General features: G+C 47.0%; 2 protein-coding genes across 2 annotated transcripts; one reads left to right on the top strand and one right to left on the bottom strand.

Annotated features, from left to right (window-relative positions):
- Positions 1–1596: 1596 nt before the first annotated feature.
- Gtf2h3 (general transcription factor IIH subunit 3) lies at positions 1597–17198 on the bottom strand. The gene is made up of 13 exons (XM_048447208.3): positions 17118–17198; positions 13955–14034; positions 12524–12630; positions 12266–12432; positions 10127–10189; positions 9091–9120; positions 8798–8826; positions 8157–8231; positions 6807–6860; positions 3941–4009; positions 3043–3178; positions 2883–2919; positions 1597–2799 (listed from the first exon to the last, which is right to left on the bottom strand). Exons 1-13 carry the CDS (start codon positions 17128–17130, stop codon positions 2730–2732), a joined length of 930 nt encoding a protein of 309 aa, XP_048303165.1. The 5' UTR covers positions 17131–17198; the 3' UTR covers positions 1597–2729.
- Eif2b1 (eukaryotic translation initiation factor 2B subunit alpha) lies at positions 17192–27536 on the top strand. Its single transcript, XM_085678901.2, has 9 exons — positions 17192–17319; positions 18341–18442; positions 19702–19838; positions 19940–20056; positions 21934–22050; positions 23670–23734; positions 24485–24560; positions 25899–26024; positions 26809–27536. The coding sequence occupies exons 1-9, from the start codon at positions 17307–17309 to the stop codon at positions 26971–26973; spliced, it is 918 nt and encodes a 305-aa protein (XP_085535027.1). The 5' UTR covers positions 17192–17306; the 3' UTR covers positions 26974–27536.
- Positions 27537–27702: the final 166 nt, after the last annotated feature.

Consider the following 27702-nt stretch of genomic DNA (forward strand, 5'->3'; position numbering starts at 1 on the left):
ATTGGCCCAGTGCAAGAGCGCCAGCGCTCCGATCCTCGCCCTGCCCACCAGGCCTTGTTTGCTTTTTCAGCTCCCTACTCCCAGTGGATATCGTGGCTTCTTTCCATCCCAGACTTCAAGAAACCACACCGCGGGGCTGGAGAGATGACTCAGAGGTTCAGGGCACTTGCTGCTGTTGCAGAGGATCACAATTCGGTTCCCAGCACCCACGTGGTAACAACTTCCTGTTACTACACATTCCCAGGGATCTGATGCCCCAAGGATCTTGTGTTCCTAGTCACTACATGCACAGGGTGCAAATACACATACTTCCTGGCAAACAGTCATACACATGAAGTAAAACCTATTAGTATCAGAACATGGGTAGGGGAGGAGAGGGGTTTCTAGGTCCCAGATCAGTAACTTTTTTAAGAACTCTAAAGAATAGCCTGTCAGGCTTACATAGTTCTGCCAGGCTATCGTATGCCATTCCTGGAAGACCACTGTACATTTACACAGCGTCCCAGTCATGGTTCTGTGTAAGGTCATCAACTCCATCTCGTGTTTTCTCTATGGTAGCACCAAATGCAGTATGAGCAAAGCCATACAACCTTTGAATTAGTCCAAGGTGCCTCTTGCCTAGTTACCATATTCAAAATCTGTTTATTTCTTGGTTTGGCCAAGGCCATGTCTGTGTTTCCTTCAATCCCAGCCAAAAGCGGTCCACTGCCCCAAAAGCAGACAGCCAGTGTCATGGAAAATCCTCCAACTGTGAAGGCTAGTTCAAGCTGGGCAGTGGTGGCACACACCTTTAATCAGTGGAGTAACATGGTCCTCCCCTTTCAAAGACAGCTAAGTGGCCCATGGATCTGTCCCCACTCCCACTGTCATTATCCACTAGCCACAGCAAACTGGCTTGTACTTCTGTCACCTCGGGCCGAGGTCTGTGATCGGCAGTGGCCCCCACAGCAACAGCTGGAAGAAGTGGCACCTGCACTTGCCCCCGCCACCTTTCTATGCAGGCCCTCCAGGCACCAGCTCCAAGTCTATGCCTCAGTCCCTCATATAGAAAAAAGACCGCACAGTCCCCAATGGAGACAACTCAGGAGTCAGTTCTGTCCTCCCCCACGTGGCCCTGGAGATGAGTCAGGTCACAGTACCTGCAGAGCTATCATGCCAGCCTGCTGATTTGTGTTGCTGCTTGGGTCTTTAGGATCTGTATTCTATGTGTACCGTTGCTTACACATGCATGCACGTCTGTGCACCATGTTTATGCCTGGTGCATGTGGATGCCAGGAGAGGGCACTTGATGCCCTGAACTGGAGTAACAAACAGTTGTGAACTGCTTCCTGAGTGCTGAGAACTGGACCTGGGTCCTCTGCAAGGTCAGTGTTCTTAAGAAAGCTTTTAGTAATTTAAAAACAAACAAACAAAAAACTGCTCAATGCAAGCTGGGTGTTGGTGGTGTGCGCCTTTAATCCCAACACTTAGGAGGATCTCTGTGAGTCTGTTCTACAAAGTGTGTTCCAACACAGCCAGGACTATTACACAGAAAAACTGTCTCAAAAAAAAAACTACTCAATAAAAATATCTAGAAAAATACTTTAAGAAAATTAGTAAATATAAAAATAGAATTTTTATTGTTGAAATTACAACTATTTCTATTGAACTCATTTACATTTTTAGTATTCAACAGTCCTCCAATATTAATGTTATTCTATTTAAAAATGACAGGGTTATACCTCTAGATAGCTCCTTTTCCCCATGAGGTGGCTCTCTGACCCCAGCCGACAAACTCTTCCCTCGCGTGTCTCTGACAATCTTTACCACAGCCCCAGCGATTGCTCCTTTTGTATATTTAAATTCAGATTTTATACATTTTTGGTGGAAACCATTGCTAATAATCTTGGTTAACTCCGTGCAAATATGCTGGCATACCAGACGAATACAGAGCAGCTAACACCTGCAGGGAGTCTAGAGTCACTCAGGTCTCCGACATTGACTACTGGTTTGTTCTGTTTTGTTTTTGTAAACGAAGAGGCAAGATGCAGCCCTGGTTTGTTTCAACTCACTGTGTAGACCAGGTTGGCCTCAATCTCTGCACCCTGAGTGCTGGGATTGAGGCTTATGCCTTTAGGTCAGGTTACATTTAAATATAGTTAAAGAAAACAACTTATTTGAAGTAAAATGTTCATTCTCTTAAAAGACAGGGTCATATATGCATATATATATATATATATATACATATATATATATATATATATATATATATATATATATATATATATATATATATATGCGCACATCCCAGGCAGGATCCAAACCCAAAACCTTCCTGACTCAGGATTCCAGTCCAACTTTCTGAGTGGCGTTCCAACTTCACACACTGCCCACCTTTTAGTACAGAAAGCCCAGGATGTAGACGACAAGCTGTGAGGGAGGACGACCTAAGATCAAAATCCCAGGCGGCTGCAGCGGAGCAGTGGGGTGCTGGCCGAGGACCTGCAAGGCGGGGATTCAACACCCTGCCAAGGAACTGAGCAACAACAGATAAACCAGGCCCAGCCGGCTTCTGCTAAGCAACTGCTACCTTAGAACAACAGACAGAAAGTGTTAACCCTGTGCTTGTCCCCTTTCCATGGAATATGGGAGGCTTGGGGTGCACGTCAGCTCCGCCCTACAAGCACAGGATGAGAGCAGCGCCCTCCAGGGAGAGCTGGCTGCAGCAGGATCAGGAAATGCACAGCTCATCACAGGGCCACCTTCTGTTTCTTTTTCTTAGCCTTCAGTACAGGAGGGAGGGAGATCTTAAAGGCTGTCCTGGAACGATAGAAAGAGAAGACATTTCAGGGCTCAGAAGTCTTTGGGAACCCACTCCCATCAGCACCTGTGAAGATACTCACTCGCATGTGGTACAGATGGGGCTGAAATTGCAGAAAACTGTTCAAAATTTAAAAAAAACAAAAACAAAAAACAAGGAAATAAGGATTTGAAAACCAGATTACATTCTATGCCGCCCCCTCCCCCAACAGAGACAAGAAAAAAAACTACACATGAGCTTACTGGACAGACACACGGAGCAGACATAGCCAATCTCAATGAGACTTCGGTGACAGAAGCAGGCAGCCCTGTAGTCCACGTGGATTGGAGGCGGGAGAATTAGCTGAGATCGCTGATCTTGATCCGGAAGAAAAACCCACTGTTTAAAAACAAACAAACAAAAAATGAAAAAATATACAAGGAAAAAACAGCAACAGTCCAGATACAGACAACAGAATTTAGCCAATCATCACACACAGACAACAGAGCCTAACCAGTCACCACACTCAACAGCAGATCTTAGCCAATCAGCACTGAGGAGAATACTAACTCGAGCCTGTCCTCTGGGGCTGGTAAGATGGCTCCGTGAGGAAAGGCACATGCCAGCAAGCCCGGATGAGCTGAGTTCCACCCCTGGGACCCACACCTGGAAGAAGAAAACTGCTCCTGACAGTTGGCCTCTGCCCTCCACATACACTCAGGGAACGTATGTGCCCGTAACATACACAAAATAATAATTTCCTTTAACACCTATTAAGATTCATTATTATTCATCCCACAATTATTTTTTTTCATTTTTCATTTAACTTGTGCACTTGTATGTGTGTGAGTGCACACGCACATGGCAGGCAGAAGACAACTGGTAGGAGGGATTCTCTCCTTCCCCCGGGCAGATCCTGAGACTGAGCTTAGGTCATCAAGCTTGGCAGCAAGCACCCTTACTCACTGAGCCATGCTGCCAGCCCCAGGCCACACTTATTAAACACTGTACTATATAATCATATGACATCTGCAAACACTTTCAGAGTTCAAAGACCTGGAAGCCCACCCTTCTCAGCCTGGGAACCCTGAAGTCACTCTCTCCCAGCAATTCCTACCCCGGGATGCTAGAGATGGCTGGCTGCCACCCCCGTTAACTCACCAGTAAGTACTGCAGGAGGGAAGGCATCTGAGGCACCTTCAGGTACAATCCCCCTGTGATGTCACAAGCCTGCAAGACAGAGGGGTCACGACCAACGGAGAACCTCGACATTCCCAGGGGAGTGGGGTTCATGAGTACTCCACAGGTCTCTAAGGTCAGCTGGTGTGAGGTTCATGTATTCACTACTGTCCACGCTATAGACACTATCACTCAGTTCTGCTCCAGATTCCCAGATTCCCAGGCTACTGTGTCTCTTCCTCAGGAGGTGAGCTCCTAGCACTGCCAACAGATAGGATAGCCCCTGGCAGCATCACTCTCTGCCCTCTGTGCCATTCAGCGTATTCTGACCTTCCCAATGCTTTGCTTTAAAATTTCCTTGCTGTTTTAAGGTGGGGGGGGGGGAGAAGATCACATCGGGCTGACACAAAACTGATGTTATAAATTTTAATTTCCATAACAATCAAGTGGGTGATGGGGAAGGAAAGCTGAGGGAAGGCAAGGGCCAAGCCTAGGTAGCGGGGGACAAGAACAAGGCACTAGGCCACAGCAGCCCAGGTTAACTATGGTTCCAGGCAATACCACCTTGAGTTCACAGGAAAAGAGAGGAGACGATGTGGAGTGAACAGAAAGCCAAGGCAAGAACTTGGGTATTAGCCAAAGTGTGCTGGGATGCTAGGGGTGGGGGTGGGGGCGGGGGCGGTTAAGCAAGGGAGTAACATGGCCTCTCTTACACCATCAGCTTCAGTGTGCTAAGAGAGCGCAGATGTCTGCAAGCCCCACAGAACGGGTAGCTAGGAAAGAAGACAGAAGTGGGATTCAGCATCTGTGCTGAGGACAGATTCATCCAGATCACAGCAATATGGAAAGGGAGGAAGAGAAAGAGGGAAAGCAGGGTGACTGCCCCGTGAACCATGCTGTGCTCAGAGACAGGGCTCAGAGTTTGGGAGGAGCCACTGCACAGAAAAGCCAGAGCTCTGTTCCACCAGTGACTTGAGGTCAGAGAGGCGATGGCATGTGCACTGCAGAATAAGCCTGCCTACACTCGAGGCATCCTGGTGAGGGACAGGGACCAGAGCCAGCTTTCAATCAGAGTTATCTATGAGTTAACGACCCTTTGAGAGCTGCAAATCAAGTCACCTTGAAAGCCTAATACAGAAGGCAATGGGAACTGCAACAGTGTACATACAGAAAGCCAGGGCGGCTGAGGAGCTGAGAGGAGGCAGCAGTCACCCTCATCTGAACATGACACAGACACAAGCACTGGATGTCATATGGCGCCCACACACAAGACTAACTCCTACACTGTGTCTCATCCTCACGGGGAGAGATACTAGATTTTAAATAAAAATGTAACGAATTCTTAGGTATCGCTAAACAATTCCTTAAAATGCACTTATGCATTAAAAAACAAAAAAACAGGTTAGGTGGTGGTGGCACAAGCCTTTAATCCCAGCAGTTGGGAGGCAGAGGCAGGAGGATCTCTGTGAGTTTGAGGCCAGCCTGGTCTACAGAGTGAGTTCCAGAACAGCCAGGGCTACACAGAGAAACCCTGTCTCCAGCTCTCTCGGACCTGTGCATGCTCCCTTCCCTCAGCCCAGCACCAGCCAAGGCTCAAGGCTGCTCCCTCCACCCCTTTTCACTGATGACTGATCTTCAAGGATATAACTCTTTAAGGAAATGTTGAAGGGAAAGGAAGGAATATTAACAATTGTCTTTACGTTTATTATTTGTGTGTGCACACATATGCAAGCCACGGCACACAAATGGAGACCAGAGGAGAACTTGAGGGAGTGGCGCTCTCCTTCCAGCATATGGGTTCAAGTCATCAGCTTTGGGCACAGGCACCTTTAGCCACTGAGCAATCTCACTGGCCCAGAAATACTTCTTGTGAGCAAAAGGTAGTCATCCATGGCTTGTTGATTATTTCAGGTGTGGGTACCTTTACACCCTCGCCATTCTGGTAAAATTAAAAGATTTAGTTTCAGACTCAAAGAGCAGCATCTAAAGAGGCGAACTGCCATGAATGTGACCCCAGCCTGGGCTAGAGTAAGCTCTTATCACCCCCACCCCCACACAACCCCAAAGCAACACCTTGTGCGGTGTCTGTACACTGTGTGAAGATGTACTGCTGTGATTGGTGCAATAAAAAGTTCAACAGCCGATAGCTAGGCAGGAGAGTATAGGTGAGATCTGGGCAGAGGGCGAGCTCTGAGAAGAAAGGTAGAGGTGCCAGCCAGACGTGGAGGTAGCAGGATGGGAAGTATGAAGAAGAGGAAATACCACAGGGCAGAACGTAGATTAATATGTTAAGTTATAAGAACTAGTTGGGGACTAGCCTAAGCTAAGGTCGAGCTTTTATAATTAATAAGTCTCCATGTCATTATTTGCAGGCTGGTGGACCCAACAAAAAAGCACAACTACAGCATCTAACAGTAATTCCCAAGACATATATGATGCAACGTGCAGAATTTACATTTTCCTTGAAAATTAAATTATTTCCTAGAAAACTGAATAGCGGGGGAGGCATGGTGTCACTCAGGAGGCAGAAGCAGGTGAGTTCCAGATCCAGCTACAGCTACAGTGAGGCCCTGTCTCAAGACAAACAACCAGAAACAGATAAAAATCCATTTTAATGACACATTAAACTCAATATGACCAAAATATTCTCATTGTCTCTGCAGTCTTACTCTGTAACCCAGGCTATCCTCAAATCTCATGATCCTCCTGCCTCAGTTTCCTGACTGCTGGGATTGTCGGAGTGTGCCACCATGCCTGGCAAAGGTGTTATCATCTCTACAAGTGTTCAGCACAGAGACTGTTGCTGTCGGAAAGCCTGGCCACTGCCACACAGCCCTTGGAAACATACCTGTTGGAGGAGCCCTGAATCCGAGTCTAGGACGCAGGCATCAATGAGAATATTCTGAAAGGAGCATTTAAAACATTACAGCAATGGTTATGGCTGTCTCAGACGTCTAGACTCTATTCTCTTTTGTCCTTTTTTTTTTTTTTGACAGGTTCTCTATAGTCTAGACTGGCATAGAATTTGTACTAATCCTCCTGCCTCCGCCTCCCTAGTATTGGTACAAATGTGCCCCATTTTGTCCAGTCAGACTCTATCCCTAAAACGGGCCCTTCAACATGTACAGTGATGCTGCAGAGTGGACACTGGCATCTGAAACATCCAGTCCAGGTCCCAACGCCTGCCTCCAAAGCCTGACCCCTTTTCACCGCAACATGCTCCATGCTGAAGGTAATACTGGGCTCTAGTGGTGCTGCATGTTCAAACTGAGGCTTAGAGGGGAATGGAGAGATGGTGCAGTGGTCAAGAGCACTGGCTGCTCTTCCAGAGGACCCTGATTCAGTTTCCAGCACCCACATCGTATCTCACAACCATCTGTAGCTCTAGTTCCACCGGCTCTACCACCCTCTCTACTTCTACGGGCACCAGAAGTGCACATGTTACATGTATATGTCTGCAGGCAGAACACTTGGACACATTAAAAAACAAAAACAAAACACCAGAGAACGAAGATGATGCATTAGGTTATCCGACCATCCCAGTTATCTGCACAGCACACGCCACACTAGCAAATCAAAAGAGAAACTGGGAGGCGAATGGCGCACACTGATAGCCAGTTGCCCAGCAGACTGACACAGGGGCTTCTCAAGTTCCAGGCCTGTGTGGACTGCAGGGAGCTGACACCAGCCTGGGCAAGGTAGCAAGAGCCTGTCTGTCTCAACACAAAACAAGAAGCTCCTGGGGACACTCAGGTCATGTAGAGCTCACCACACATGTGGAAGACTTAGGTTAAATGACACTGCCAAAAATTAGAAAAATAAAAAAGAAAGAAAAAAACATGGAAAAGTTGAGGGTTCCTGTATCAAACTGTCAACCTGGGAGTCTTAGCCGCATGTGGGCTAACGGGATGAGCAGCATGACACCCAGTGTAAAACCAAGCTGGAGTGTTCTGAGAACACCACCCAGTTGCAAGGACCCAGGATGATAGGTACCCTGTGTGGATTCTGAATCCCCAATCCACAACAGGCTCTTTAGCCAGAACCCCACTGAATGACAGTGATTACATTTTTGGATTGTTTTGTTTTATTTAGCCTGGGGATGTCCTAGAACTCTCTATATGGATCAGCCTGGACTCCAACTCAAAAAGGTATGCACCACCACACTCAGCCTCCGATGATTTCTCTCAGAATGCCTCACCTGCTTCTGAGCAGCAAAGATGACGTTCATGAAGTTCATGTACTGCAGCGCACTGTCCTCTGCAGCCTTGATCACCTGCAAACACAGCCGTTAGAGCTCAAGCGCCTCCAGGACTCACTGTGACATACCCTGCTGCAAGTGACAGACGGGCCACTTCTCCAGTCTATCTTCCTACTCAGTAGTAAACCCCTGAAGTGTAAGGTGACACCAGATCCTCCCTGGTAATTATAGACTGATGGGCATCTGTCCAGCATATCCAGCATGCACTGGGAGGCCAGGGGACAGCACTGAGAGTTAGTTCTCTCCATACATGTGGACCCTGGGAACGGAAGTCATCAGGCTAGGCACCAGGTATCTTTACTGACAGAGCCATCTGACTGGCCCAAGAGCTCTTGATTTTAGAAATATTAATTTTCTATAAAAGTAACAATTTCCAGATGTCTTTGTGAGACAGGGTCTTACTATGCAGCCCTGGCTGGCCTGGAACTTGCTATGTAGATCACATTGTCCTTCAGCTCACAGAGATCAGCCTGTGTCTCCCTCCCCCAGTGCTGGATTTAAATGCCTGTGATGACATCAGTGGACTCACTCTCATGGTTTCCACCTGTCTGCAGTTATATGCAAATTGTGTATAATCTTACCAATATCCTTGATTTCATCTCCTGATTATCTATAAAGAGACAAAAACAGATAATTTAACAAACAAGATAGTTTAAAAAGTATGTGGTTTTCTAAGCAATTTTTATTTTATATTATTTTGAGAAAGGATTTCACTCTACAGCTCTGACTGGCCTGGAACTTATTATGTAGACCAGGCTGACCTTGAACTCACAGAGATTTGCCTGCCTCTGAGTGTTCAGCAATTCTTAAATACCCCACCAAGCATGCAGCACTAAAATCAAAGGGCGATAGTTGCAAAACAATCAGCTCCTACCTTTAACTGCCTTGTTCACTCTGTGAATGTCTGGATTCGCTAACATTAAGGAATATAAACATGCTGCTTCATAAACATCCACACTAACAGGAAAACAGACCTTCAAACTGTTTTTTTTAAAGGGGAGACTTTAAACCAGCCCCTCCCATCTTCTGCCATGACAGCCATAGGGGTGGGCTTGGGTTCACTACCCAGTTCTGAACTCAGCAAGGGAAACATGATCTCTGCACGTGAAGCCCACAGGACAGACAGCTGACTATCCACCATCCTTGATACCAATATGGGGGCCACACCCAAACCAGTCGGTTCATCCAGTGAGATGATGAATTTAAAAGCCATAAAGAGGATCGGGACAACTGGATAAAAACTCCAGGATGTAACCAGCACTCAATACTGTTCAAAGACACTTCACAAAAGCAAGGCTGAGAGCCCACAACACATGAAATCAGGAAGAGTCTGGCTGCCCTGTGCTTCGGGCCAGGTCACCTGCTCTCCTACAGAGTGCCACTCACTAATTAAATCGTGAGATTGGTAAACAACTTTTAAAATCAGTACCGGAGATGGCAATTCAAGGAATAAGATCAAAGCAAGTATTAGATTATCAGAGTAAGAAGCAAGAAGCTGGAGAAATGGCTCAGCAGGGCACAACACCGGTTGCTCTTGCAGAGAACCCAGCCTCGGTGCCTAGCATCTACATGGTGGTTCAACCACCTGTGACTCCAGTTCTAGGGGATTTAATGCCTTCTTTTGACTTCTACAGGTTCCAGATGCCCACACTGTACACAGAGATAAACTGAGGCAAAACACTCATTCTTAAAACAAGATAAACTTCTTAAAACAAGATAAACAAAACAAAAGAAACAAAGCAATACCTCGCTCACAAGTAGCACCAGGCTTTACAGATGGTCATGGAAACATCCTGAAGGGCCAAAGGAGCTACTGCACATGAGTGTTATAGAACAAGGTCTTGGAGAAGCCACCAGTTAAACACCCTCGCTACAAAAGACTGCTTTGGAACACGCTAGCACAAGGATACAGCAAAGGGCTTTGGCGAGGGATCCTGCTAGCAGTGTCTCTGTGTGCTGGCCCTTTATGTCACCTGCAAATGTAAAAGAGTACAAAACAGGGAAATTCTAAGTCTTTTTGAAATTCAAGTATTCATGAATGAATCACAAGATGACGTGTTCAAAGTGGATTTCAAAACACGGAGACTAGTAATCAGTAAACCCAAGTAAGCCACTTCACGCCTCTCTTCAAAGTGTCTAGGTGTTTATTTAGGGGAAGGAGAGGAAGAGATGGGAGTTGGTATTTAGAGGCTGGAGAGGGACTGGAAAGGTGACTGGGTTCTTAAGAGCTCTGGCTGCTATTCCAGAAGACCCGGGTTCAAAGCCCAGAATCCAAGTGAGGGCTCACAATCATCTATAACACCAGATCTGGAAGAGGGATCTAATACCCTCTTCTGGCCTCCACAAAAACCAGGCACACACATGGTGCATAGACACACATGCTGGCAAAACATCCATACACATAAAGTAAAATAAACCAATATAAGAAATAAAAAAACTAAAATAAAGGACATGGAACTTTATTTAGGATAAGGTTCTTGAGACGGGCAGTAGGACGGCCTTGAAACAGTGTGTACCACCTAGCACTACTCAGCTACACACTCAGAACTGGTTAAGAGGGAGCCAAGTGTGGTAGCCTACACCTTTAATCCCACCGTGCTAGAGGTGGAGGCAGGCAGATCTCTGTGAGTCTGAGGCTAGTCTGGTCTACACAGCAAGCTCCAAGCCAGACAGGGAGACACAGGAAGATTTTGTCTCAAAAAAATTTATTTAGAAACTCAATTTTTAAAAAAAATTTGTGTGTGTATGTGGATGTGTACATGATGCCTGCAGGAGGCCCAGAGGTTATTGGCTACCCTGGAGCTGGAGTTAGAGGGGGCACTGAGCCTCTATACATGGGTGCTGTGAACCAAACCTGGGTCCTCTCCAATAGCAGCAAGTGCTGCTAACCTCCAGGCATCTCTCCAGCTCCAGAACTCAGTTAATGCTTATAAAGTTTACAGCCAAGTGCCCATCACATGCTCTGACTGGAGAGCCGTTTCTATCATCTGAGACCATGGGCCTACATGTCTGTCCCAGCCCTGGGTCACTGTCAACCCCTTCTCATCTCTAGAGTTCCTTTTTCCTCTAAGGACCGCTGCAGACCAAAGGCTGAAAGCCATGGCAGGCTGCAGGGACACTAGAGCCCTGAGCTGGGAAAGGCACTATTGACTTTTAAGATGACAACACTGGAGGCTGCGGCGGTTTGAATGAAAATGGCTGCCACAGGCTCATACATGTGAATTCTTGGGCCCCAGTTGGAGGAACTGTTTGGGAAGGATTAGGAGGTGTGGTCTTGTTGGAGATTTGTCCCTGGAGGTGGCCTTTGAGGTTTCAAAAATTCATGCCATTTCCAGTTAGCTCTTCCCCTACTCTGTGCTTTTGGATTAGATGTAAATTCTCAGCTACTGCTCAGCACCAAGCCTGTCTGCCTGCTGCCACGCTCCCTACCACGAAGGTTCTACTACCCTTTGGAACCATGAATCCCAAATTAAATGCTTTGTAAGTTGCCCTGGTCATAGTGCTTTTTAACAGCACTAGAAACATAACTAAGACAAACGGACACATGAGCCTCCCCTGGCTGGGGAGCCATTAACAACTGATGGCCCGGTGTGGCAAGGTTGGCTTTTTTCAAGTGTGTGGTCCCTGACAGAGCAATCATACCCCAGGAAATGGCCCATACCATGAGTATATGGACAACACAAGAGGGTGTTTTGTTTTGTTTTGTTTTTTGTTTTTGAGACAAACACTCTCCTGGAACTGGTTAAGTAGACCAGGGTAGCTTAGAACTCACAGGAGATCTGTCTGCCTCTGTCTCTTGAGTGCTGAAATCAAAGGCATTTGCAACCCTGGCCAGATTATTACAGAGAGAGAGAGAGAGAGAGAGAAGGTTGGGAGGGGGTGAGGAGATAGGAAGAGTTAGGAAGAATGGGGTTGGTAAATATCACCAAAATACATGGTATGCATGAAATCCTCAAAGAATCAATAAAAACCTTACATTTTAAAAGCATACAACAGTCTCAATACAGGAAGGTAACAGTGACTAACAGTGACTATAGCCAGGCTCTTACTTTTGGTCATCAGATCTTTGATCTCCTCGGCGATCACCTCATTTGCGGCTGTCAACAATTCGTATTTCCCGTCTTTACTCCCAGAGGGATTACAGTCAGGAAGCGGGTTGCCAGGGTCTCCGAAGAAGTCTCCAAGTCTGCCATTCTTCCCCGGGTATAAGAATCGGCTGACAGGGTAGAGTAATCAGCATGTACTACACACGTGTATGAAACTGTCAAGGACTAGAAAGCAGCCTCCAGCAGAGCGCTGGCTCCTACCTTTCCTGGATGTGACTGGCTATCACAGCCAGCTGGTTGGAGCGGTTCATGAAGAGGTGGGAATTCGCCAGCACCATCACAGCATCCATGCACTTGGACAAAGTAAACTGACAAACGCAAGAAAAACAAGTTAGCTCCTGATGAAGATGGCATTGAAAAGTCGATTGTTTATTACTTAGCTTTACTTATACTATTACTGATGTGTTTAAGAAAGGGTCATGCCCTGGGCAACAAATGTCCAACAATTCACCTGCCTCTACCTCCCCGTCATGACATGTGCCACTATGGACAGTCACCGACATCTGACACAATGATTCAACACTAAAAATCTGCTCAGCTTCGCCGCTCCTAAAATCGGAAGCACAGCATCTGAGAGGAAGCCTTCCTGACTTTACTGACAGAATCGTTTATATATGAGAACATTACTTCTCAAATACTGGCATGGTGGGGCCACAAATGTAAACTTGGAAGTCTTGAATTTACGAGACAGAGGTAGCTGAACCAGAAGTTCAAGGTCATCCTCAGGCTGTACAGCATGTTCAAGGTCAGCCTGGGATACCCGAATTCCTATACTGAAAAAAATTTTTTAAAAAAGTATAATCCCGTTTGTTTTGTTTTGTTTTAAAAATAAACTGTGTTTCATCAAAATTTAAAACTTGGATCAATTAGTTGGCTCAGCAAATACAGGAACTTTGATGCCTGGGAAGCACTTGGAGAAAGGAGCAAACTAATCACAAGCATCCACACACATACACAAACAAAAAGTAAACGTAAAAACATAAAAGGATGACCCTACCTATCTCAAAACTCCAAAGACGAGGTCTAGTGAGATAGCTCAAAGTTAAAGATGCTTTAAACCAGGCTGATGAGCTGAGCTCAATCCCCAGAGCGCACATGACTGAAGCAAAAAACAGGCCCCCTAAAGTTGTTCACTGACCTCCATATATGTGCTGCGGCACACCATACCCTCCTCCCCAAGTAGATTATTAACAGAAGATGCCTCCTCATACAAGAGATATATGGACTGTTTAGAAAAGCAAAATAGACAGGAGGCAATCAGCTGCCTGCATATGTAGACCGGAAGAGGGTGACTGTCAACAGGTCAACAGGCTTGAGGACTTCATGTGCATTCCAGGAGGGGACGGTGGGGCCAATTATACATCTTCCCTGCTCTAAGAACTCCCTGGTCTGTACAGTATAATTGGCGGTTTTCCGCTCACAGTTCTCCTTTTCCGACAGTGTCTCTAGATGCCTGGACTGGCCAAAGATGTGCTTGACCTCCTGTGATCTGCCTACCTCCACCTAAGTGCTAGGATTGGATGAGGGCCACCACACCTGGCTTGTAAGGACTCAAACTGCTTGCAGGGTAGTGGGTGGCACACACACAAACTGAAATTAAGGAGAATCGTGGGAAGGCTCAAGCCATCTTACCTGAGATCCCTTTAATGCTTGCTTTCCCCACCAAATCGGGTTGGTGTCAACTATGATAACCAGAAGATTCAACTCATCTTCTGCAAACAGGAACAAGAGCAACATTTCAAAATGTCAGCCTCATGAAACTGAAATACAGACAACATTCCCGATGGTCATTTAATAGCTAGAGGGCCTCATGTGGCTATCATCCTCTGACGGATCATGAGCTCACCGAAAGAGCCAAGTTTCCTTAAAAATTAAGGGCTGAAGACACAGCTAAATGATTAGAATGCTTGTCTGGTATTAGGGAGCCCTTGGTTTGAGAGCCAGTATCTCATTTTATAAAATAAGGGTCAGAGATGGCTTACGAGGTAAAGGCCTCCAGCCATGCCAAATGACCTGAGTTCAATTCCTGGGATGCACATGGTTAGGTGAGACCTGACTTAACAAAGCTGCCCACTAACACACACACACACACACACACACACACAAAATGTTAAGAAAAAAATTTAATTTTAAATGCTGGGGAATCCCAACACTTGGCAGAGGCAGATGGATCTCCCCGAGTTCAAAACCAGGTCCAGGCCGACCAGGGCTGAGGAGCTGGGCAGACCTGTTTAGCGCTCACCTCCCCCGCAACACTGAGCGCTTGGCTGTGGGTGGGGCATGCTAACCCTCTGCTCCTGGCATGTGGTAGACACTCAACAAAAGTATATTGACTTAACCCAAAGGTATCCATATTTTCAAAGCCTGGTCTTGGGCTTACTGAATGAGCAACAGAATCTCCATAAGATTTCAAGCAGATTAGGGACCCATGAGCCACGGGGCTGGCCCATAAGCAGCCAGGATGAGCCATCACAGAACAGCCAAGCCAGTTGGGATTAGGAATCTTTATTTTATTTAGTTAGTTTTTATTTATATAGCACAGGCTGGCCTCAAACGCCTTGTGTAGCTAAGGATGACATCAAACTTCTGATCCTCCTCTTCCTCCCAAGTACTAGCTTGTACCAGCATTATCTGGTGGTAAATAGTGCAGGGGACCAAACCTGTGAAGTGCAGGGGACCTGTGAATGTCAGGCAAGGACTCTACGATATTGCTACATTCCCAGACCAGGAATCAACTTTTTAAAAGAGCCAAAAAGGGGAAAATAATTCTTATGTGAACATTTTTTTGTTTGTTTGTTAGCTGTCATGGAAATAGCTCTTGTAGACCAGGATGGCCTCGAACTCACAGAGATCTGCCTGCCTCTGACTCCCAAATGCTGGGGATGAAAAGTGTGCACCTCTACTGCCTGGCTGTGAACAAAGTTTTGCCATGTAAAGGAATTAGGCCACTATTCACACTGACAGACACAACAAATCAGGCCAAGGTAACACAGTAATAACTATGACTAGTGATGGAGGTCCTGGCTCCGAGTCCTCAAAGAACCCACACCTAATTTAGTCTGGTCCTGGGGATGAACATAGGAACTTCTACATGATAAGAAAGGGCTCTGTCACCAAACTACAGCCCCAGCACTTTCTTACTTAAAAAACAATTAAATTCATTCTATATGAATGAGTGCTTTGACTGCAGCTATGTATGTGTACCACATTTATGCAGTGCCCTCAGAGGTTGGTAGACAGCACCATACCCCCTGAATGTTTCTGCCGCTATGTGGCTGCTGGTCCCCTGCTAGTGCTCTTAACCAGAGTCACTTCCCTAGGAACCATGACCTTTTAAAACGGGATCTGAAAAAATTGCCCAGGCTGGTCTTGAATTTGGTAACCTCCTACCTCTTGAGTATCTGGGATTACAGACATCTGGCACCACACCCAGCCAAGAGCCTGCAGTTCGAAGGGACAAAGCAATCCTGCCAGTGCCTGCTGTCACGAAAAGCCCAGATGCGCACATAAAAACATGGCGAGTGTGTGCCCAACTTACTGCCTCCTACCTTCCTTCTCGCAGCCTGGCTCCTTCACTAGGACCATCCCCCACCTCTGGTTTCTGCAGAACCAAATCCTGCTTAGGCTCCCTTCCTTGATAGTACCAAGAAGACTGAGAAGGAAAACATTGTGCTGCCTGTCAGAATTGTGTGCATGAAACGTCTCTGCCAGTTTTCTTCAGCCTCTGCCTCGCTGGCTGACAAGCTGTGGCAGGTCCGCCTTTCTCACAGAGGCGTGAATCATGGCTAAGACTACTGAGTGCACTTCCCTAATTACTCTCGCTCCCCATAATCCATTTCTCATACAGTAGCCAAAGTGATGCTTCTAATGTTGTCAATCTAAATAACTCGGGGCCAGTGAGAGGGCTCAGCTGGTAAAGGCTCACAAGCCTAATGACCTGAGTTCAATCCCAGAAACCTAAACCATCAATAAAAGAACCGATTCCCACAAGTTTGCCACAAGCAAGCAAGCACACATCAATCAATCAATCAATCAATCAATAAATAAACGCAAGAATCTTTGGGAGGAAATGTAATCTAAAAGCTCTAACTAGCAGGTTAGTACATGAAGAAGAGCCCCTCTCTCACCTTCCTCTATCCGCCCACTGCCCGTTTTACTCTTCTAAGTTTAACCTCCCAGGGCGTTTGTACTTAAAGTGAACTTTAGTGTTGCTCAATCCAGTTCTAACATCTGGATCTCTCCTGGACTAACGAAAGACAGCCCTCTTGAACTTAGTAGTCACACATTTGTCTTCACAAATTGTCACCTCTTGGAATGATTTCACTTGTCAACTGCCCCTCTCGACTGAATGACACCACACACTCAAGCTTCCCTGTGTTGATTCTGTGCTGTACTCTCCAGTTTAGAGAATAACGTTCAGTACACTGGGGCAATACCAGTATTTACCGAATGACACACTGGCGTGCTAATGCAGGCCTGTAACCCCAGAACTCGGAAGGCTAAGGCAGGAGAGAGCGCCTACGTAAAAATAACTAGTGCTGGGGATGGACTCAACTGGTAGAAAGCCTACTGAGAAAGCACAAAGATCTGAGTACCACGGGCACGCCTGTAATTTCCAGCACGCTAGAGACTGGAGGATCGAGTTCAAAACCATCTTTGACATCACGAGTTCTATGTGAGACCCTGTCTCATTGATGAAACTGCTGAGTGAACGAACGACTACACTGGATGCTCGTCTAACAATCAAACGTGCCCCTCCCAGCCCGGCTCCGCGTCCGGCCCGTGCCACCCTCACCGTCTGTGGCCATGGCGCCCCTACGCCTCGGTGAAGAGTCGCCCACGGTTCGACGTGCGCAAGCCACTTCCGGCGCTGACAAACGACGTCACCTCAACCTCGAGGCGACGGAAGTGATGCTTGAAGGGTGCGACACGCTGTCAGCCTGTGGCTTGCTGCCGTCGCGATTGTGAGGGTCGCGGAGAAGCGATGGAGAACCATGGTGAGTGGGTGACCCGAGCGGCGGGAACACGGGCAGTCCGGACTCGAGTCGCTTCCTGCTGTCACTCCTTTTGTGCCGTGGTCTGGGCCCCTCGGACCCGGGCAAACTGGCTTCTGCACACGCTGTCCGAGGGGCCTCTTCCAAAAAACTGGCTCTCTTGCCGGGCGGTGGTGATGCACGCCTTTAATCCCAGCACTCGGGAGACAGAGGCAGGCGGATCTCTCTGAGTTCGAGACCATTCTGGTCTACAGAGCCAGTTCAGGACAGCTAGGACTGTCAGACAGAGATCGTGTCTCAAAAAACAAACAAACAAAAACTGGCTCTCAGAGTCAATGTGCAAACTTCCATGTCTGGGTGTCCTCTTTGTGCAGTCAGAAGACACGTTGTCTCTACTTGAAGGAGTAAGGCATCGTTAGTTTGCTTGTCCATCATGGTTACCAGGATGTTTCTGTTAAGTGAAAAACAAACTAATATACCGATCTTAATGAGAAATGAGCTAGGTAGAACTGTATGTGTTTTCACATTTGTATTTGGGTACACGAGTAGACTTGACTGTAGATCGCTCAGAAGGCTGCAGGAGAGATTAATAAAGTGGATGAGAGGACTCCCTAGTCTACTAATCCCTGGGCTTGGCCTCTAAAGTCTCTGTCTGGCACACCAATAGCTTTTCCAGCGCTCTGGAGGCAGAGTCAGGCGGGTCTGTGCGAGTTCAAGGCCAGCTTGGCCTGCCTAGTGCCTAGCGAGTTCCAGGACAGGCTCCAAAAGCTATAGAGGAAACCCTGTCTCAAAAAAACTAAAAAGAAAGAAAGAAAAACAATATGAAAGAGGTGTCCCTGCCAATAGTATGAAAGTATCTTCTATCCCAATCAACACTTGTTCCCTGTAACTTTAAAAGTTGCTCTTTTTTTTTAATGTTTTTAATGTTTTTGCTTCTTATTCAAGGGCAGCGGTTGTTACCAAGCGCTCTAGCCTCATCTTGCTAAGTTTATGTGATGACTCACTTTTTTCCCTCTCTTCCTAGAGTTAATTGAATACTTTAAGTCTCAGATGAAAGGCGATCCTAACATGGCCTCAGCAGTGGCTGCCATCCAGACCTTGCTGGAGTTCTTGAAGAGAGACAAAGGTACAAAGAGTCAACCTTGACAGCCTGGGCCTCAGATCACTTCTAGGAGTGCAGACAGGGACAGGGAGCCCTGCAGGTCTGCCTACAGTGTCAAGCTCAGCTTCTGTCTCTGCGTCCATCCTTTTGGCCTAGAGGGAGCCCTCAGGCTGTCACCTAAAGGATACCTAGCTACCTACAAAATATGCTGGGAATCAAGCCAAAAGGCTTAAATTAAAGCAATAATTTAGCTTTATAGATGAGTTCCAAGCTCCTAGCTTGTCCTAGATTCTGTGCAGATGCTATAGACAATGTTCCAGAATAAATATTGCTAGGTGTAGTGGCACACACCTTTGATCCTAGCACGTGGAAAGCAGAGGTAGGCAGATCTCTGGGTTCAAGGCCAGAGTGGATTTCAGGACAGCCAGGGCTACACCAAGAAACCACGTCTCCCAAAAAACCAAAATACTCTGGTAGTGCACACCTTTGATATCAATATTTATTGGGATCTACTAAACAAAAATTGTAACCTTAAGATTTTGGCATAATATGACCTCTTTTACACACAAATAATAATGATGCTTTTTTTATTCTCATGGGGTGGCCAAGAGGAAAATTTCCCTAACACAGCCTCAAGTGTCTTCCCAGTGTACATACAGTCAGACTGTGGACCCACACTGTCTCTCACCAGCTGTCACCACTGCTACCTGCCACACTGTCGCTTACTGCAAAGACATCAGCGCGGCCCTGCTGACTTCTTGGATTTTTAATTTCTATCTTATTATTAGCATGTGCGTGAGTGTGGTATGCATATGCCACGGTGAGCCGTGTGCTTAGTGGACAGCTTTCAGGAGTTGGGTCTTTGGCACTCCGCTCACCAGGCTTGAGCGCACAGTGCTTTGGCTCAGAGTCATCTGATTGGCCTTCTTTGCTCTTTATACCAAGTGTGTTCCTACCTTGGGCCTTTGTTTCACTGATGCTGTCTACACAGTAGCTGTCCTCACTGGGTCCTTTCCTATCCAAGTCTCCGTTTAAATGGCCTGTAATGCAAGAGCCCTTTTCAGTAGCTCGCTCTTGTTCATCGTCCTACCGTCTCCTGCCCTCATGACAGTTTGTCACTTGTCTGTTGTTTATTGTCCATGAGAACAGAGCCCTCTCATGCAGCATCTCCCAGTGGCTGACACAGAGATGCAGCCAGTGTTCTTTGTAAGAGTGGATGAAGTGCAGGCCTGCAAGGGCCATCACCCTAAATGAACATCACATTTCTGACATCGTCATTGCAGGGGAGACACTGCAGGGCCTGAGGGCGAACCTCACCAGTGCTATAGAAACCCTGTGTGGCGTGGACTCGTCCGTGGCCGTGTCCTCTGGTGGAGAGCTCTTCCTTCGCTTCATCAGCCTCACCTCCCTGGAGTACTCTGTAAGCCCCGCCCTCCCTTGGGTACCTCTTCTACCTCTCTGTTGGCCTGCAGAGACTGTCAGCATCCCTGCGGTCTCCCTTCATTTTGCTCTTCTCCCCAGGATTACTCCAAATGTAAGAAGATCATGATTGAGAGAGGAGAGCTTTTCCTCAGGAGAATATCCCTGTCGAGAAATAAAATTGCGGATCTGTGCCATACTTTCATCAAAGACGGGGCGGTGAGTACACGGCTCCCCTGTGCCACTAGAATCAAGAGCTTTGGAGTCAGGCTACTGGGCCTGAAGTCCTGACTCCGCCACCTACTGCTGGGCCCAGGGACAAGTCACTTCTCTGTCTTGCAGTTCTAGTCTGTTAATAAGGACAGCAGCAGCTGACTGGCTGGGTGGGTGGGGCATAAATGAGATGCCGCCTGTAGCCAGTGCTCTGCAATCACAGATCCTATAGAGGCTCACCGTCATGAACTGGGAGAACATGGGACCAACATAAGTGAGTCTTGATCTTAACCTTTTTTTAAAATTGGATCTGGAGATGAAAGTAAGGACCTCAAACATGCTAGACATGCTCTACCACTGAACTACACCCATAGCCTCTTAGCAAGCGATTTTTTAATTACATTTGTTTCTTAATTATGTGTTTGTGTGAGTGTGCAGAGGTGCCACAGTGAGGATGGGGATCTGAGGGTGTAAGGCTTAGTGACACTGAGCCACTCTACCTACTCTGAAGAAGTGTTTTTACGATTTTAGGTGTGTAGTTAGATCTCTAACCTGAATGAGTCTGTCCAGACCAGCTGTTCCCATGGTCACTGCCACGTATTTGAGCCACCATCAGTCCTGGGTGGAGCTGCTCCTCAAGTGAGGAATGGCAGGTAGAGCCAGTCTCCAGCACAGCCCCCACCACTCAGCCTCAACTTGCATCAACGGCTTTACTGCATTTCTTAGCTTTGAAGTATGCTATTAAGTATTTGTGATTTACTGGGAGGAGCTGTGTTAATGGCAGTGTCAGACACACCTAGGCCAAGTGGAGGCACAGTGTGTAAGCTGTGGTGTGTTTCCACCCACAGCTCTTTTTTTTTTAATATTTATTATATATACAATATTCTGCCTGCATGTGTGCCTGCAGGCCAGAAGAGGGCACCAGACATCATTACAGATGGTTGTGAGCCACCATGTGGTTGCTGGGTATTGAACTCAGGACCTTTGGAAGAGCAGTCAGTGCTCTTAACCTCTGAGCCATCTCTCCAGCCACCCACAGCTCTTACCCGGGGTTAAGAGCTGGACTAAAATCTGAGCTGCTGCCGGGCGATGGTGGCACACGCCTTTAATCCCAGCAGAGGCAGAGGCAGAGGCAGGCAGATCTCTGTGAGTCTACAAGAGCTAGTTCCAGGACAGGCTCCAAAGCTTCAGAGAAACCCTGTCTCAAAAACAAAAACAAAACAAAACAAAAAAAATCTGAGCTGCTGAATCTTGAACCTGCGGGCAGATCACCCTCAGGCTTGTTAAATGAAGACTCCTCAGGTTCAAGATGTGGCCTGAGAACCTGTAATTCTGATGAGTCATGTCCACCACCATGCCTTGTGTGGTCCTCTGCATCCTAGAGCATAGTCTGTGTGTGAGTCCACAATTATCTGTCAGACAGCTGTATTAACCCCATAGTGCTTGTCAGTTTTGGAAATGAAGTGTCTTAGCTTAACTTGTATACAGTTAGATATTTATTAGATTTTTACCTCTTCTAGAAAACTCAGGTGGCTCTGCAACAGTGGGATAATGTGACAGAGGGGCCCTAGGGCCTGGTTTCCCCTGGCCTTGTGCTGCCAGGGTCTCATCAGGCCCTGTAAGCCCAAGTATGCAAGCTCTAGCCTATTGGCAGGGAGCCAACCTGTGACATCTTCTGTACATTTGGGTTCCACTGGGGGGGATCTCTGCCTTACCCCTCGGGCAGAAGTGTTGAACTTCCGTGGGCTGTCAGAGTCACTCTTCTGATTGTGGTTGATGTGCAGCACACAGTACTAATTGTAAGCCCGTGACATAGCAGCGCGGGCAGCACTGGCAGTGGCTGACTGGCAGCTTGCCCTCTGATGAGGTTTCTTGTTCCATAGAGAATTTTGACTCACGCCTACTCCAGAGTCGTCCTGAGGGTCCTAGAAGAAGCCGTGGCAGCCAAGAAGCGGTTTAGTGTGTATATCACGGAGTCTCAGCCTGATTTATCCGGGCAAGTATCTTGCCACTGGCCAGTGAGTAAACATTGCCTTGGGCCCATTCATGACTGTTCTGACCCTGGAAGGAAAGTCCCTGTGCGTTTGAGGGGCACAGTACAGGATGTAGCTTTTCTTGCTTCTTTTTCAATTTCTAGGGTTTTTCTTTTTTTTTAAGATTTATTTATTTAGGGGCTGGAGATATGGCTCAGTGGTTAAGAGCACTGACTCCTCTTCCAGTGGACCGGGGTTCAATTCCCAGCACCCACATGGCAGCTCACAGCTGTCTGAAGATCCAGTTCCAGGGGATCTAGCACCTTCATACCAATGCACATAAAATAAAAGTTAAATAAACTATAAAAAAAAGATTTATTTATTTAATCCATATACAGTGCTCTGCCTGAATGTTTGCCTACAGGCCAGAAGAGGTCGCCAGATCTCGTTATGGATGGTTTGGAGCCACCATATAGTTGCTGGGATTTGAATTCAGGACCTCTGGAAAAGCAGCTTAACCTCTGAGCCATCTCTCCAACCTTTAAGGATTTTTTTTTAGCTAGTTACATCAGAGGAACAGCAAGAGACTGTATGAAAAGCTTTTATCAGTTGGTGATTGATAAAACCATCTCCAGAAGACATGAAAAGCAAACTCTGTTCTCAGCTGACTTCATTACCAGGTTCCTTTAAGAGTATAGTTTTTGTTTTTCTTTGTAGTGCTGAGGAGTGAATCCAGGTCCTGCACATGCTAGCCAGGCACCCAGGAGCTGTACCCACAACTCTGTAGTTTAAGAAACTAGTGATAGGCCAGGCATGGTAGCTCACACCTTTAGACCAGCACTTGAGGCAGAGGCAGGCAGATTTCTGAGTTCAAGGCCAGCCTGATGTACTACAGAACAAGTTCCAGGACAGCCAAGGCTACAGAGGGAAAATCTGGAGAGAAAGAGAGAGAGAGAGAGAGAGAGAGAGAGAGAGAGAGAGAGAACGAACTAGTGATGGCTCAGCAGTTAAGAGCACTAACTGCTCTTGCAGAGAATCTAGGTTCAATACCCAAATGGTGGTTCACAGCCATCTGTAACTTCATCTTTAGGGAATCCCATGCCCTCTTCTGGCCTCCTCAGGCACCAGGCATGCATGTGGTGTGTCTGACCCATGCAGGGAAAACACTTACTCATGTTGTGTTAGGATTCTCCTGGTGTGAGGAGACACAGTAATCACAGAAACTCTTGTAAAGGATCACATTTAATTGTGGTGGCTCACAGTTTTAGAGGTTCAGTCCATAGTATGGTGGGGAGCATGGCAGCAGGCAAGCCAACACAGGGCTGGCAACAGGAAGTGGACTGTGACACACTTCCTCCAACAAGGCCACATCTACTCAAACAAAGCCACACCTCCTATAGTGCCACTCCCTATGAGCTTATGGGGGCCAAATACTTTCAAACTACCACACACATAAAATAAAAACAACTAGATCTTCAAAAAAGAAAGATAAAAAATTAAACAACTTGGGTTCTCCTTTCCAAGGTCCAGTCAGACCTGCCCCTTAAGCCACTGAGATCACAGGCTGTCTCTGTCTAAACCACGTCCATCATGCATCACTGTGGGGCCTCTGACTCTATCTAATGTCCTATGTCACCTTCAGGAAGAAAATGGCCAAAGCCCTCTGCCACCTCAATGTTCCTGTCACCGTGGTGCTGGATGCTGCTGTTGGGTAAGTGTGACTCTCCCACGTGTGCGTGCTGGCTCCAAACAGGGCTTTCAAATTGGAGTGTGAATCCCATCCATAAAATCTGACTGGGTAGCATCTCTCCCTTAACAAATAGGCAGCCACTCTGCAGTAGCAAGATTCTCACAAGGTCATGAGAGGGCCCAGCATTGGACCTATATCCGTGCATGTTAATGGTGGGGGTCTTATTTGTGAAACAGGCTCCTGTAGCCCAGTCTGGCCTGGAACTCAGTCCTTCCTCAGCTTCCCAAGTGCTGGAATTGCTAGCGTGGGTGGAATACTCAGCTGTTCCTGTTTTCAGCGTAAAAGGATAAAGTCAGCCTGTGGTGAGCAGTTAGGTGGTCAGTAGCTCACTGAGGCTTCGTCCCAGCTGGGCCGTCAGTGTCTATCACTGAAGAGGCGTCTCTGGGAAAGAAAGCTCATTATTAAGGAGACAGGAGTGTGTTCCATAAGCACTTTCAGCAGCTCTTACTGTCTCAGAAAGTAAACTGTGACTCAACCTATTAGCACTGCAAGGCAGAGGCAGGTGGATCTCTGAGTTCCAGGCCAACCAAGGCTACAAACTGAGACCTTGGCTCAAAAGTTTTAATGTCGTGGCGGGGTACAGTGCTAGGGCAGCTATGTGCAGTAGACGCCCTTGTGAAGACGGCAGCTGTGGAAAGAACTCGCCATCATCGGACATTAATTAGAGCCAAGAAAAGTATGTGAAACCTTTCCTTTTGTCCATTTCCTCAGCTACATCATGGAGAAAGCAGATCTTGTCATAGTTGGTGCTGAAGGAGTGGTTGAGAACGGAGGCATTATTAACAAGGTGGGTACCTGCCACACTGGCCTTGGACCATGGTCAGATTTCATCTTTAGAGGCTGGCCTTTGTGACGTTTGTCAATTTGCACATTTATACAGATAGGTGCTTTTTGTGGATCTGTGATTTGACACAGGGTCTTGTATGGCTGAGGCTGACCTGATCTTCCCGTCTCTGCCTCCCAAGTGCTAACGTTAGAGGTATGCATTACCACACCCAGGCAAAACAGATTCAGCTTGGAGTTAAGCTTTGCTTACATTTGATTGAAGATATTCGTCCTCAGGGTTTCCTTACCTAGGAAACCATCCATGACACAGCATCCTGGTCATGTTACACTGTGCATGCACAATCTTGAGGCTTTGGTTCAATGGTTTTCAGCACGATCACACCATGGTGTCACCAGTGTTTGTAAAACTTTCTGTTTGTCCCAGATCCCATGTCCCTGGGTCCCCTTTGTTCTGTCCTGACTTTTCCAGTGCTACTGACAAAAGTAGACTCACGAGCTCATGGCTTTGATCTTGGCATACTTCACTGACCACGCCGCCTCAGTCATATCCCCCAGCCCCCGACTACAGCAGGTGTCAGGACTGCGTCCTTTGACGGTGTGGTCATGGTCACTGATAGTGGACACTTGAGCTTTCCCTGCACTGGCTATGGTGCAGAGTGCTGCTGGGACACTGGTCAGCAAGTGCCTTAAGTCCCCGGGAAGTGTGAAGTGGCTCGTCCTGGGCTGTACTTGCTTTTCTCTAGCTGCTGGTACTGGACATCTTTTCATGTGGTTTGGGACCATTTATCTCGGAAGAAAACGTGTTTAGGTTTTTGTTTGTTTGTTTGTTTCTGAAGACAGGGTTTCTGTGTAGTTCTAGCTGTCCTGAAGTAGCTCTGTAGAACAGGCTGGCCTCAAACTCAGAGCTACCTACCACTGCCTGGTCTGTTTTCTTTCTTTCTTTCTTTCTTTCTTTCTTTTTCTTCTTCTTCTTTTTTTTTTTTTTTTTTTTTTAAGATATTTCATGTTGGCCTTGAACTCAATATGTAGTTGAGCATGCCTTTGAATTTCTAATCCTCCCGCCTTACCTCTCTGGGGATTACGTATGTCCCACCAGGGCCTGATTTGGGCAGTGCTAGGGCTTGAACTCATGGCTTCAGCATGCTAGACACGTATTCTGCCAGCTGAGCTAAATTCCTAGCCCTCAGAGGACCTTTAAAGAAAGAAAACAAGCCAGTCTCAAAAAAAAACAAAACAAAACAAGAAAATTATCATGCCAGAATTGCCCTTACTCTGTGCTTCTACTGCAATGAGTTGTGCAAGCTAACCTTGCATCTCTTCCATCTCCCTGATTTCTCAGATTGGGACCAACCAGATGGCCGTGTGTGCCAAAGCCCAAAACAAACCCTTCTATGTGGTTGCAGAAAGTTTCAAGTTTGTACGGCTCTTCCCACTCAACCAGCAAGACGTCCCAGATAAGTTTAAGGTGAGTTTTACATAGCTGACAGGGTCTTTGATTCTATAATGTTCTAGAAAGGTCCTCACTTCCCACTGCTGACCTCCAGTGCTCTTCTATGGTACCAGGACACACTTGTGTGCAGTCTCCATCTTGTTTATTTACACAGCAGAGAAGCTGTGCTGTAGCACAATTAATAAAACCCTGAGACAGAAATTGGGGTTCAACCCAAAGGTCAGAAAAGCAAAACAACCAGCCACTGCTCTTACCTCTACCTCAGTCTGAAATGACGATCCTGCCTCCAGGAATCTCAGAATGAGACTGTGTGAGAGCTGTCTCCTCCAGTATTATATTCCTCTCTAGGGCTGGGATCAAAGGCGTGCACCACTACCACCTGGTTTCTATGGCAAACTAGTGTGGCTACTGAGATTAAAGGTGCATGTCATCACTGCCTGTTCTGTAAGGTGGCTGTTTTACTCTCTAATCTTCAGGCAAGCTTTATTTATTAAAATACAAGCTAAATAGCACCATACTGTGTGAGTGGTGGTGGAACCCCAGCCTCAGAATCAACTCTTCATTCTCACCTCTGCTTTTATAAAATGTGACCTTGGTCAGGCCCTTCCAGTGTAGATTTGCTTATCTGGGATGGGATGGTATCCTGTGACGTACTGTCCCTCCCAGCCTGCCACACAGCCAGTTTCTCGATGTGGGGGCAGTCCTGACATGAGCTCACTCAGTGCTCAAGCTACAGCCTCAGCAGTAGAGAGCCTGGATACAAGGCCAACCCAACTAATGCAAGTTCTTCCCTCCTCAGTACAAGGCAGACACTCTCAAGTCTGTGCAGACTGGGCAGGACCTCAAGGAGGAACACCCGTGGGTCGACTACACTTCCCCGTCCTTGATCACCCTGCTGTTTACGGACCTGGGTGTGCTGACACCGTCTGCTGTAAGCGATGAGCTCATCAAGCTGTACCTGTGAGCAGAGTCCCCTCCTGCCAGCTTGCAAGGAGCACGTGTGCAGGGTGAGCCAGCTGGCTCCAGACTGAATCGGACTTTCAGATTTGTATGTGAAGGGTTCACGTCGGAAGTCCTGGAGAGTCCTTTCAACTCAGCTGTGTCACATCTGAAACCTGTTCCCAGCTAGAACCAAGCTGAAGCTGTCTGCGGAAGTAGTTAGGTGACTGGTTGCAAACCCAAGGAAGGACAGCACACAAGTGGGGACCTTCTTCTCAATCAATGAAAGTGACATAGGCCACTCTGCAGTGACAGACACTGAGAACACATCATGGGGTTGCCTTACAAGCGAAGCAGGAAACACTGCGGGCTGATCTGGCTTCAGGGCTCCATCTCCTCAGCAGGGTCAGGCCAGACAGGAAAAACATCAGTGCCTTCCCAGGATGCTGCTTACAGAATGTCTGGACCTAACCTCTGTCTATAAAGTAGGAGTTTACTTTAAACATGCTTAGGTCCCCAACGGCTTTTGTAAATTAAACATGGGAACAGATCAGGATCTTTTTAAATAAATTATATGAACGATTTGGATATGGTATTGCATCAGTACAAGGAGGCCCAGGCCAGAAACTGTAAGCACAGTTGGGCAGAACACCACAAACAGCCTAGCAGCACTAGGCTTACCTGCCAATATAACAGCACCAGAGTCAATTCTAAAATGTCCTCACTCTAGTCTGGGTGTGGTGGCGCAGCCTGT

The sequence above is a fragment of the Myodes glareolus genome, chromosome 2, assembly GCF_982192425.1.
Source record: "Myodes glareolus chromosome 2, mMyoGla1.1, whole genome shotgun sequence".
Lineage (NCBI taxonomy): Eukaryota > Metazoa > Chordata > Mammalia > Rodentia > Cricetidae > Myodes > Myodes glareolus.

Bases quoted from the DNA above. Each gene is read 5' to 3' on its own strand.
- Eif2b1 (XM_085678901.2), top strand. The intron at 20,057-21,933 runs GTGAGTACACGG...CTTGTTCCATAG, and splicing joins CTTTCATCAAAGACGGGGCG to AGAATTTTGACTCACGCCTA. The intron at 26,025-26,808 runs GTGAGTTTTACA...TTCCCTCCTCAG, and splicing joins ACGTCCCAGATAAGTTTAAG to TACAAGGCAGACACTCTCAA.
- Gtf2h3 (XM_048447208.3), bottom strand. The intron at 3,179-3,940 runs GTGAGTTAACGG...GTTTTTAAACAG, and splicing joins CCCTCCTGCAGTACTTACTG to TGGGTTTTTCTTCCGGATCA. The intron at 2,920-3,042 runs GTAAGCTCATGT...AATTTTGAACAG, and splicing joins CTGCTCCGTGTGTCTGTCCA to TTTTCTGCAATTTCAGCCCC.